This window comes from Diorhabda carinulata, chromosome 2, assembly GCF_026250575.1.
Source record: "Diorhabda carinulata isolate Delta chromosome 2, icDioCari1.1, whole genome shotgun sequence".
Classification (NCBI taxonomy): Eukaryota; Metazoa; Arthropoda; class Insecta; order Coleoptera; family Chrysomelidae; genus Diorhabda; species Diorhabda carinulata.
In genome coordinates this window covers 24,650,219-24,663,713 of record NC_079461.1, presented here as the reverse complement: position 1 = coordinate 24,663,713, position 13,495 = coordinate 24,650,219, and the positions used below count along the sequence as shown (strand labels likewise).

The 13,495-nt window shown below is 32.6% G+C and overlaps 1 protein-coding gene across 12 annotated transcripts in view; it reads right to left on the bottom strand.

Annotated features, from left to right (window-relative positions):
- LOC130903759 (glucose transporter type 1) overlaps nucleotides 1-13,495 on the bottom strand; it is a 555,907-nt gene that overhangs the window by 14,417 nt on the left and 527,995 nt on the right. For 9 of the 12 annotated variants that reach the window (XM_057816024.1, XM_057816021.1, XM_057816023.1 and 6 more), the window contains one exon: nucleotides 4,799-4,960. The exons of the other annotated variants lie outside the window; for them this stretch is intronic. In XM_057816024.1, coding sequence (XP_057672007.1) covers nucleotides 4,918-4,960 — 43 coding nt within the window. In that variant the 3' untranslated portion in view covers nucleotides 4,799-4,917. Of the gene's footprint in view, nucleotides 1-4,798; nucleotides 4,961-13,495 lie in introns of those variants that run through there. 12 annotated transcript variants of the gene reach the window in all.

Here is a 13,495-nt window from a genome sequence, read left to right as displayed (position 1 = left end):
GTTTTAATCTTTTCCTTTTTCATCTTTACATCAATTCATGTATTTTGACGAGCCAACCGTATTATACTCCTCATCTTCTTCTGATGTAGCCCATCGATACCTCAAGGTTTAAATATTCAACTTTCACATATTCAGCAGACAAATCATTCGAGTAGATCTACATCTACCCGATAAATCTAAATAGTTCCATCATGTTTCTATTCAAAATTTCCTTAATAGAAATTAGACCAGCTGTTCAAAATGTTTATGAACAGATTCTCATGCCATTAGTTTGTCCAACCGTTCTTTAGAAATAAATTTCTATTGCTTCGAAGAAATTGGTGAAAACTAAGAATACAAACTATTTATTGTGTATCAGATGAGTAACGATGACCTTTCCATTTCCTTTTTTACGTTCTCTAGCCGTACACATCTTAAATTCCTAGTTTTTCTCGGATATCGCAAATCGCATTCCATCTCTACAAATCACTCCATTTTTCTTTTAGTCTTCTTCATTTTTGTTTTAGTTATTGATGTTTCGACTTTTCTTTTCGTTGCAGATTCTCTTCTTGCTTTGTGTACTTATTGTATTATTTGTCTCAAATATCCGCGGGCACTTGATGTTTTTATTTGTGTTTCCTCTGTTAAATCCCTCTCTCCTGATATTCCTTCTCCAAAGTAGTTTAATTTCATTGTTTGTTGTATTATGTGGTTGTTGATCATCTTTTATAGGAGGCACTATAGGTCATCTTAATTCTTTACTAATAGTCCGCATAACATACACTTATAATGATCGATCTCTCATCTCTCTGTCTTCTTCCTATCTTATCACGGTCGTTAACTGTGCATAATATTTTTTTTATTGAATCTTTAATATGTCCCTCAACTTCTTGCCTAAGAAGAAATTCATCACATCACTTTCTATAAAATGGAAAAATCCACTTGGATTTAAAATTTGGTCACTTTTCAAATGTAAGCAGCAATTCCTTGGAAATTTATAGAAAACACAACACTGACAGGTTGAAATATTATTTGTTGATCACAGTTTGCGTTTTTCTTTTGCTATTGTTGATTACAAACGTTGTCAACAGTGGAGCAACGTAAAATGAGGAAATTTTCACATTGGTGCAACTCATTGAATGGGTGTTACACAAGTGGCACACCGCTATAGCGTAATGCGAGATACAGTACGTCAAAGGCTAGTTAGTCTTACTCCCTATAGGTCCTCAACTGTTTTCCATCTAACCGTAAGACGTCGCATACAATGTCTTAATTTTGTACGAGAACACAAGAATTTGTGCAACTGCGAATAGAACAATGAACTGTTTTCAAACGAGTCACGATCAGACGCATTCAATAATGATCATCGTATAAGCCTAACGAGCAATAAGCTCAATGAAATATTTTAGGAATTTTTAGCTATAGGGATCAGTCTATCATAGTATGGCATGAAATTAGTTTCGAACCTCATACGAACTTACTGTGATTCGGATCTGTGTTTTCAAGGCCAACCGCTATACAATCGACATTTTAAAATCTTCTGAAATCTCTTATGCTCCATTTATAGGAAACAAAATGCGATAAAAGCACGAAGTGTGTATTCTTACTTTAATTTGGTCAGCAGAAAGTCCAGATTTTAACGCTAATGGACACTTGTTGAGACATAGGCTAGAGCTTTAAAGCATCCACCTAGTGGTGTAAAACGGTTATTCATACTTATTATTATATGCGATCAAATCATTCAAGTTGCAATTAGAAACTTAATTTAAATTAAAACAAGAAGATATGCAGATAATCCAAATACGGGGAGATAACACGTTATCAATTTCAAATTTTATATGTAGATAGATATATGTAGATAACGTAACACTCAATGAAGTACATGAGGCACAAGCAAAATTAAAAAACAGAAATGCATCTCTCTCTGACAGAATTGTTAACGAAACGCTTAAGTACGGAGGACCTGAATAAGGAACAGCGATCACAATAGTTAAAAGAATTATCTCGACCTAAAAACTACCTATTGATTGGAAAAACAGCATCACAATTCCAATATTCGAAGAAAGAAAGAAAATTGATTTTATTATAAAATGATATCTTTGCTAAACAACGTAAGTAAGTTGATAACCAATATCGTTACAAAAAAAATAAAGGAAAAACTAGAAATAAGTGAAGAATAAGGCTTCAAAGAAAATAGATCGACAATAGACGCATCCTCAGACAAATTATTGAAGAATCCATTTAAAATCAAAGCCACTGTTCCTTTGTTTTGTCGATCTCAAAAAAGCAATTGATTGTGTTCAAATAGCTGACATTATTGATATACTTCGAAAACACAGGACACCCGTAAAATACATAAACGCAGTATAGGAGTTAAATAAAAACAACAAAACACAGATCAAAACACATGATACGCCGACGATGCAATCTTGTTAGCCGATAACGAGGATGACTTGCAGCGTTTGCTATATAAGTTCCAAATAATAGACGAAAGCATCAATATGCAGTTATCTGTAGAAAAAACAACAGAATCAATGGTAATAGCATAAGAGCCTACAAGATGTAAACTAGCTATAAATGACAACCCTATTCACCAGTGTGTGGAATGTACATAGTTAGGAGTCGAGATCACAAGCGCCAAAAACTTACAAAAGAAGTAAATAAGCCCTCGAGAATCTCTGGCTATCTTCAGGACCACATATGGCAAAGCAAATACATGTCCAACCATAGTAAAGTCCACATATACAAAACAATCGTAAAACCTATACTTACATAATATTAGGGGAAACTCGAAACAACAACGATGAATATAATGAGGGCAGCAGTAATTCTCAGGCATGAGAATGAGAAGCAAAACTACAGAGAAGATATAAAAATCATTCAGGATATAATACGATTGAGACGACGATATTGGACGGACCACGTCGACAGAAAGATCGCAGTCTTTTCTTTTATTATTCAGATTTTTCCTGAAAGGCTTTTTCTCAAAAGGCTGAATAATAAAAGAAAGACTTAGTGTTAAGAGAAGAGAAATGATAAGAATCGGATACAAAAATGTTGTTAACGAGCTGTTATACTAGACTCTATTTTAACTATTTCAGCTGTATTTTTGAGTTATATTACAACATTATCGCTAATTTAGAACGTAATTCAAGAACCACTATTCGGGTCTCTAGTCGCTTTTTTCATTCAAAGAAATATCTATAGAAACTAATTATTGTGTATGGTTACATCGTTCATTATCACCTTTTCATTCGAACAACCGGTATTCATGGTTATTGTAAAGTTAGTTTCTTTTAACAACGCTATAATTTTGTATACTACTATCAAGATCGTATACGTATAATTCGTCCGTGTACTTAACATCTTTAAAGACTCGACCATTATCATAAATAACTTATAAGAAACCTATTGAACAGATATATGACTACTGAGCTAACATTGATTACCTCACTGTATCTTCACAAGTCAATAATTTTTACGTTCCATCGATCTAAGTGGTTAAATCAATTTTGCTAATTTGACAAATTGAACTAAATCCTAATAACAGTGCATTATATTAACAAACAATTTTGTTACAATAACGAAAAATTTATCGGGCTAGCTATAAATTATCGATTTAACAGAAAAATATAGTGCGAACAAAAGCGTGATAAGTATAGCAGGAGTTGTTTCTAGAAAAATAAATTCAATGGATGGATGCTTTGTCCAAGATTATGTTATAAACTTCTATTTAAAAGGCAAATTAAACAGAAAATGCTTTCTCCTAACGGAAGTTGACCACTACTACTGGTTATCTCTCTTCCTCCTATCCTACTTTGTCATAGTTTATACTCATCTCCTCTTAATCTTGGGCATAAATATGCTGATTTTATTTGTTTCAGTAATTCTACATGCCGATACTGGTTGTTATTCTAGTGTTTTTAGAAAGAGCATCATTTCATTAACTTTTAGATTTTTATTCAACACTCATAACTCTAAAATAGTCATCAAACCCATGATCACATACACATCGTTTGTTTGGCGGTCGAAAGCTGAACAAATAGCTCAGAAAAAAACTGAACAAAATCCAAAGGTATCACCTGGGTATCATGGAGACAATCTTAAACTGCTTCAGCATAATCTTATATGAGCAGCAAAACCTGACTCATTTTCACATTAAAGTGAAAAAAAGAGGCATTTAGCGGCGCCCCCAGGCTTATAGAGAAGTGATAATTAATGACCTCAAAACATTGGTCAATAAAGATCTTCCGTAAGCTTGAAATATATCTCTCTCTTGTACACGTAGCTAGACTAGTCATTTTTGGACTAGAATGCAAGCTCTCCATACCACTAAAATCAACACTATTTTTCAGCTGGATCGGAGGCAAATATTGTCAATCCCAAAAAGCAGTCGCAATAATAATTTACAAGCATTTACTTGTTTTTTTGGGTAGTTTGAGATAATCTTGTTTTGTTAGATTATTTCAAGATTTTGACTCTTAAAGGACAGGAATTAAACGAAAGCTCTGAACCTTTCAACTAATTTTTTCCTATAGATAGTAACAATATTGTATCACATGATGGGATTTTTAATTGCAGTGGAACATTTTAATGTAATATCTACAAAACTAGGTTATGATTGGACAACTAAGTAAGTTGAACACGTCGCTTCGGCTACTTTCTGAATAGCGCTCGCAAAAAAAACATGTTCATTTACATCGTACTGAAATACTTCTTTATATCCTTGTTATATTTTGTATATTGATTCATTTGGGAAGACAATAAATTTGTACTTGACCTTTTTCAATTAAATTTTGGCAAAGGCAAAAAATGTTGATTAGTAGAGTATATATTTTATTTTTTGATAACACAAAAAAACTTATTTATACTGAGGTAACAAAAAGGGCACAAAAAACATATAATTTGTCCTGATACTTCTAGTTTGGCTCCAGTATTTCACAATTTTTCTTCATCAACCATATTGATTTCGTTGTTAACACTGAAATAATAAGAACAAAAAGAAAATCAAAATCAAAATAAAATAAATTATAAAAACAATAATTAAATTAAAAAATGTTTTAAAAAATATAACTCGTGGATAGTTTTGGTTATATTTGTTGTACTTGCATGTTTTCCCAGCTAACTTTAATAAAAATATCGTTATAATAAATATTATGTATCCTACGATCAATATATTCAGGTGGAAAGTGGTAAAGTCATGTTTTGTACAAATTAGTGCCTCGTTCTATGGATATACAGTTGTTCGACTTCTGTACTTCAAAATAATTTTTGATACAGAACAACGAAAGGTGATCTGTTTTCATAACAGCTTATTTTGGGTCATGGTTTATGATTATTATACCTAATAATTTCCATCCCTTCCAGCTGAGACTTTAGTTAGAGTTTATATATGTGTGAAAATAACTAAAGACATGAAATGGTTTTTCCATAACTGTTACAGATCATATCTGAATCTATTAAAGTTATAATGAGCACATTTAATTCGAACTAATAACACGTTAGGAAGATGAATTTGCTCAAGTTACATAAATTGATTTCTTCTGTTATATTATTAGAGAATTTATTGATGATTCTGTATTCTAATTATTATACAAAGAGATTTGTTGTTCAAGAAATTAATCCCCTAATAAAATATCAAGTCGACCACCCCTCCCGGTTTCCTCTCTACTACCTATCACATACATACCGCTTGTTTGGCGGTCGAACACTACATAACCGCTGATCTACCTGGGTAACATAGAGGCAATGTTAAACTACTTCAGCTTAACCTATAACCTTAGATGAGCAGCAAAACCAGCCTCATCTTCACATTAAAGTGAAAAAAGGCATTTTGCGGTGCCCCCAGGCTAATAGAGAAGTGATCATTAATGACCGCCAAACATTGGTCAATGAAGATATTCCGAAACGTTGGGAATATATATCTAGTAGACGTAGCTGAGAGGGTCATTTTTGGACCAGAATGCAAGCTCTCCATACCACTAGGAAAATAACTATTTTTCAGGTAGAAAAAAAAATGTACTTGGAGTGTTCGGACGAAACCCTGTAAAAAGCACATTTTCGTGAGTCGAATGGCATCGAAGAGCTGAAAACTATTGAATGAACGTTCAAACTAGTGAGAAGTGCATACTTTGGACAGTAGCCACATCAATAACGAACTGAATGGATTGCCAAAAAATCAAATTGAGTCTTAGTGGAGGAACACTTCAAGCCTAAGATGATCCAAAAAATTCATACCCATATCAGCTAAATGGTCTGAGAAACTCTGAGAAACTTTTCGTGATGACCAGAAACGACATTGAACCTGATGGTCGGTATTCTGACAAGACACTGTCTCGTAAAATACAAACGTCACAAAAAAAGTAGTTTCCATTGAGAGGAGTCTACGTATTTTGACAGCGCAACAACCTATAACTCTACCACACATTATAACAGTAAGTAATGTAAGAATCTCTAACATTTATTGAAGAATATCAATTAGGTTCTTATACACGCCATACATACTTCAATGTCACTCTGGTCTAATATACAAACTATCCACATCAATGTTTTCTATGTTCCAGATACATAATGAAATTTTGATATACTGTCAAAGGCACCAAATGAGAAGTGGCAATTTATAATGGGGAAGCTCGTCAGCTATAGAATTATTAGCAGTGCTCTGCGCTATTCCGAAGGAAAATGAATATTAATGAAGGAAATTACGAGAAAGAATATTAAAGAAAATCTAGACGCTCTTATGAATTAAATTAAGATTAAATTAGATTATATTAAAACTATCCGTTTATTTGAAGAATATCCCATAATAGAAAAACGGGGTTTGTAATTATATGAGGAATATTCAGAAAGTAGGTAAATTTTTGTATTAAAAAAATTGACGCAATACTTCTGTTATCAGTCACCAAACAAAGTAGATGCTATCCAATGAAGTACTCACATTTTGAAATTCATTGAAATTCTATACAGAAATTATCAGTATGCTTTGGTATTGACGCCTGCCGAATCTGGCTAAAGTAGCTCAAACAAATCAGTATCTTGTTAATTCAATATGAGAAAATGTTTTGATTATTGTTTACTAGAAACTACATCAAATTTAAGAAGAACTACTTGAGATTATTCCGATTTTGGTAGTCAGACTCGGATGCTACTATTGCTTATAGTGAAATATTTTCTTCTAGGTAAAAGAAAATTAGTTAAATTTAGTAAATAAGGAAGGTATCAAAGTAAACCTAAAAACCTCAAAAAACGTATTTGAGCAAAATATATTCAATATGACTTGGATATTAATATACCTATATTAATAGATTATTCTGATAAGAGTGAGTTTTTTGTATTAAAATATAATATGAATAAAAATATATCCATTTTAACTAGTTGTTATAAGTTTGAAAAAAATTAAAATGTTTAAGAATCCAAAAACAAATCAAAAATGGGTCAGGGATGGCAAGTTTAGTCAAAAACAAACATGTAATGAAGCAGAGCTAAGAAACGAATGTAAAAACCAAAAAAAATCTGAATTCATCTTATTTAATCTCCTTGGTTTCTGAGACCCTGTTTTCCAGTTGCAGGAACAACTAAAAACATTGTTCACTCGCTAGCATTGAATAGAAAACTTTTTTTCCGAGAAAATTTATTGGTATCACTCGGTAGATAAGACAGATGCAATTATTTGACGATTACTATATAATAACCAATAATTCGGAAGCATAAAACGTGATAATATCTTTACTAAAGCCTGTTATAACACATACTTTCATTTCCGTTAATTATTGTAATATTTTTTCTCAACACATACGTCCATAACAATTCATCGACTTTCTTAAACTAGGCGATGATCAAAAAAAGTAGAGAAAAACTTGAAATAAACGAAAAAACCCACCGTCAAGGTCGGGGATCCGATTCCGCCGAGGGCCAGGTCCAGGAGAGCGTGGTGAGAGGCGGCGGGGAAAAGGGGCGTTCTTGTAAAGAGGGGGACTGCCGTTTCCACCCTACCCTTTGACCCCGTTGCGATGACTCTGGTTGCTTGCCACTCTGCCCCCGCCTGCGGCACACACACGCGGTCGCGTTGCGTTACGTTTTATCTTTTACGTTATTATTACGTTACGTCGCGTCACGTTTACGACGCGATAGGCTGGCCCGAAGACTGTCTTGGAGCAACGGTCAGCGAAAATACACGTTTCTATGAATGAAGGAATTTTCGTTGCATTTAGAGGATTCAGAAGGATTTTATTTCTAACTATTTACCCTCAAAATTATGAATACGGCGTCCAGTGTAGAAATACTATGAAAGTATTATGAATATGAAACTTGAAGCAAAAATGGAATTTTTTGTTTCTAAATTGTCTTAATTTTAAGTCTTTTTGATAGAAAATGCATACATTAGCTCATAAGGTTAAACGTGAGATTGCGCGAAGGCGAAAGTGTGAACGGTGCACATTTTCTTGTGATAATTTTCTATGAGTTCCGAAGCGGATTAAACGAACAGGATGCCGGTTCGAGTGATGAAGCGCCGTGCTTTGCTGGTTTTTCGAATTCAATCGTGGTCGTAATTCGCCATAGAATGAATTTCGTGAAGGTCCACTACAATCGACTGTTGTACTAGAAAATATCGATGCTGATATTGCAATTGCATACATTGAATATTGCATGAACATTTGGGTGTCGAAAAGATCACTCTAATATTCAATTACGGTGCTTGAAAAGATATATCTAAGATTGTTACAGGCGACGAATCATGGATCTATGCATATGAACCCGAAATTAAAAAACAATCAACTGTATGGAACAAACCAAATCCAACAAAAGTTGTTCGTGCACGAAGCACTCTGAAGCAAATCGCCTGTTTTTCGGAATGACTGGACATGTCGCCACAGTTCCATTAGAGCAACGTAGAACCGTCAAAGTACACTAGCATTTCGATAAAATCAGGGAAACTAATCGCAGATACGAATCATTCTTCACTACGACAATGCAAACTCTCACACACCAAGTCAAACAAAAACGTTCTTCAACAGACAAAACATTGAATTTATGGTCATCCGCCCCACAGTCCTTGTTTGGTACGCAATAATTCCTTATTATCTCCGCAAATCAAAAATAAATTGCGAGCACAACGTTTTTCTACACCTGAAGAAGCGGTTGATGCATTCAAATCATATATTTTGGAGGTACCCAGTCGGAATAGAATAAATGCTCCGACAATTGGTTCAAATGCACACAAAAGTGTATTTATGTTAATGGAAAATATTCTGGAAAACGATAAAGCCATACCAATTATAAATATTTATTTCTATTTGTCTAATTCAAAATTTAAGTAGCAACAACATAAAGTGATGTATTTATGATAGCAACACTATCATAAATAATCTATAAATTTGGATAAAATACTGGATTATTTATGGAAATATGTAATTTTGATAGTGCCAATTGACTTTTGAATACCTTCACTTTATGACTCTAAATTTATATGACATATTTTTCCATAAAATAAACTTAAAATCCTAAAACCAGTAACCATTTTTGGTAATCAAGTATTCATTCTTTAAATTCATGAATCCCTTAACTTGAAGTAATAAGATCAAATACCTCTCGAGTACCTTCTCACTTCCAACTTTCATGTGAGTGACAAAATCATCAAATTTACTTCCTGGTGGACTAGTCGATGGAAAAATTTTGGTATTAAATGAACTTGTCAACGCGACAAATCCATGTTTGTTCCCTTTCATTGCTTGTGTCCCGTCGATTGTAATTACTATCAGCTTTACTAAGGAAAATTTACTTCCTTCCCCGTACATTTTGAGAAATCTTCTTCTCTTGTCTGTCCTTTGAAAGGTATATTTTTCAAAAATAGGTTCCGAAGCCGCCAGTTTTATTTAACGAGGTAAGAAGTATATCTTCATCTTTCAAAAGTATTATTTTAAATGTGACTTCTTAGGTAATATAATTTTATTATAGGATATGAATTTACCATTGCTCCAAAAGTAATTATAATTTTTCAAAATTATTAAATCGATTTAATTAATCTTTGCGATCACCGGGTTGCCTACCGCTGGATTAGGTACTTCACATCACTGCATATCAATCGATTTCGTTGTGTTTGGAAGTCATCTTAATCGGAAGGCAATGAAATATTTATATAACCACTTATCAAAAACGGGTCTTTTAATAAGTTTTAGGTGAACTATGATTTGTAACGACAGTGCTGAATTCACTACAAACACTAAATTTTCATCTATTAAGGTTTGCAAATTTTGAAACTCAATATTTGGTATATATTTCACTATATTTAGACGAATAAACTGAGAAATATAATTTCCTTCATTCATAGACCGTTGTTCTGAACTTGTTCATGCAGAGCTACTGTTATAGAGAAACATCGTACGCTGAACCCGGCCCGGCGGTTTTACAGCGAGATCCGACTTAATATTCGGTTCTAATTTCTATTGTTATCATAAATCTTTTACTTAAAGAATAAAATAAATAGTTTGATTGGTTTACAGTTAGAAATATCATGCTTAACTTAATTATTGGAACCAATGTTGTATGGCTTATAAATAATTGGTCACTTTCATGAATTGAATTTCATCATATTTGTTAAATAATGCTGGTAGTTGATGTCAAATTGAACATTTTTTTTAATATTTATACGAAATAAATTTTTTGATGATTACCAGAAATTAGAATCGAATATATTAACACAGCGGAAGACAAAAAATTTCAATAAAGTTGGAAAGTCAGGATTTTGACATGATTAGTCATTATTTATTTCGACACATTTGTCCCTGCTTTCCAACTCGATTGATTGACAGAAATAGTCTCTTTTTTAATTATATAATAGAGACCACTGCACTTTTAAAACTTAATATTAGTTTTTTAAAATTAATATGCCACATTTTATACAAATTTGACGCACCATTATTATTGTAACAGTGTATCTACACAAAATTATTACAAATGTGATAGCGGTATCATATACTCATAAGGAAATTAATTCATTTTTATTAATTTCATTAGAAATATTAATTATAAGGAATAGGAAACTTAAATTTACATTTGACATGTTTTATTGGAATAAAAGCTGCAGGGTCTTTAATGGGAAACCCGCAATTATTGAAACAGGGAAAAGACGTCATGCGTGAATTGGTAATTAGATTGTTATACGAAGTATGAATGTCGATAGGTATATGTGTTAATATGTAATTAACTTAATTAACTATTTTATATAAGTATTATGAAATTAGATATAATTATACAAGAGTTGTACGGTACTTACTGCTAAAATATATAACTATATTAAAATTTTGCAATACCACTAAACTTATCGATGAAAGTTCATAGCAGAAATCATGATCATGATCAATAATAACATTATAGCATTTACGATAGAGGTCTTGCTTCGTTGTGAAATTTTATTTTATACGCGGTAAAAAAATGCTGAAATTGTTTGAATGATGAAAACATCTTACAAAGAAGACGTTATAGGAAAAACTCGATTGGTTTGCACATTATGAAAATGGCGACATTCGATTAATGATAAACCTCATTGTGAATGCTTATCAACTATCCTAAATGATGGAAATATTGGAAAGGACCGCCAAGTGACAACTGATCAACTGAAAGAGTGGTGGGTTATTCTGAAGCTCTTTTCAGAGAATTTCAACGAGAGATCTAGGAACAGAAAGTGTTACTGTGAGGTTCTGTGAAGGAACAGTTTGAAATTCTATTAGAAGTCATTACTGGTAATGAGTTATGGGATTATGGTTATGTTCCAGAATCAAAGCAGCACTCCGTTCAAAAATGTGTCGTCAAGTTAAAATAATACTGATTTGCTTTTTTGATGCCAAGGACGTAATACATTCAAAGTAAGTTCTCCTGGGCCAGAGTGTCAATTAAACCTTTTAAAAATGGTACGGTTATCCTACCCCAAGTACCTTACTTGCCGAACTTAAACCTGTGTGACTTTTTCACGCATAAAAGTATAAAAGAACGTCGATTTCACAACATTGAAAAGGTCAAGGAAAAATCGAGGTAGCAGTTACCAGCCGTTTCTCCAGATAAGTACGAAAATGGTTTTGAGCATACCACACCAGTAGCATAAATGTATTCATTGTATTAGAAAGTATTTTATGGGGGATTTGAAACGAAGAAATTTGAATGAGATATTTTAATTAAATGAAGATTGCAATTATTTCGGACTATTCCCTCGTAACTATTATATTATTATGATCAACAAAAGCACCAAATAAGCAGTGCAATTTATTCAGAATTAGGAAAGGGGTACTTGTTCAGTCTATAGACAAAATTCCGAATGGAGTATGAAACATGAAAATACTACAAACAGACGCTAGAGTATTGTAAAACGAATGTTTTACTGAATCCCACATACATTTGCTTTCTGAATGACTGAACAAAATATAGATTTTAATTTCACCAAGGAAGAAATCAATCAATTATCATTTGATGTGGTGTACTAAAACATAAATTTACTGTCCAATCTTTACAGGGCGTCGAAGAAAAAAAATTATATACTTTTTTACGATTTTACCGCTACTGGCAACGTTGTATTTAAATTTATACGTATATGTTTTGGAAGCTGATACATTCAATGAATTTGTTTTTATGTCTGAGTCTCATAGAGGGCGGTTCGTACCAAGTAGTATCGAACACAACCATGTCAATATTGGATTTATTAAGCAAAATTTCAAGTTAACTCAAACATCATTATATTTTACACCAAAAAGGTACTCTTGATAAAACTCGATACCGTGTACCGTTTTCGGAATATTTTGATTTGAAAATTATGAAGTAATAACCGATGCTGGTATGAAGTAATGATAAAGTTATTAATTATTATTATTATTAATTAGTAAGCATTATGTGAATTGAGAATTTATTGTCGCGTAAATGAGATCCTATCGATAAAACGAATACATTTAAAAAAATTGGGACTGAGAGCTTTCGTTTCTTGCAACGTTTCACAAAAATCCAATCTAATCAATATAGGATCTTGTTTTTTTAGGTTCTGCGACTCAAACTGTTGCTTCTTTTATAATAAGGCCCCTTATAGCTGAGTACCCATAATTATTTAACTTTAAATTTTACACGGTAATAGCATTTTCTCTGAGTTTGCCATAGAAAACTGTCATTCATTAATAGTTAGTTATCACGTTGAGTCAATAATAAATAATTACATTTCTGAAACCTTGTTATTGGTTAAATTAGTTAGTGTTAAACGTATTCAAATTTTGAATACACTAACATATTATTAACCCTTGGCGAGTGTTTAGAAAACTCTATTGCAGCTATTACGCGTTACGCAGAAAAGTTCCCTCGACGAAACTTATCAAGTAAAAACACATTTAGAGCCATTGAACGATATTTTCGAGAAACTGGGAATTTAAGACCTAAACAAATTAATTTTGGTAGGCCAAGAACAACAACAACCATTAATAAAGAGAATATTATTTTGAATTTAGTTGATCAAAATCCAGCAGTTAATGCAAGGAATGTTGCAAGA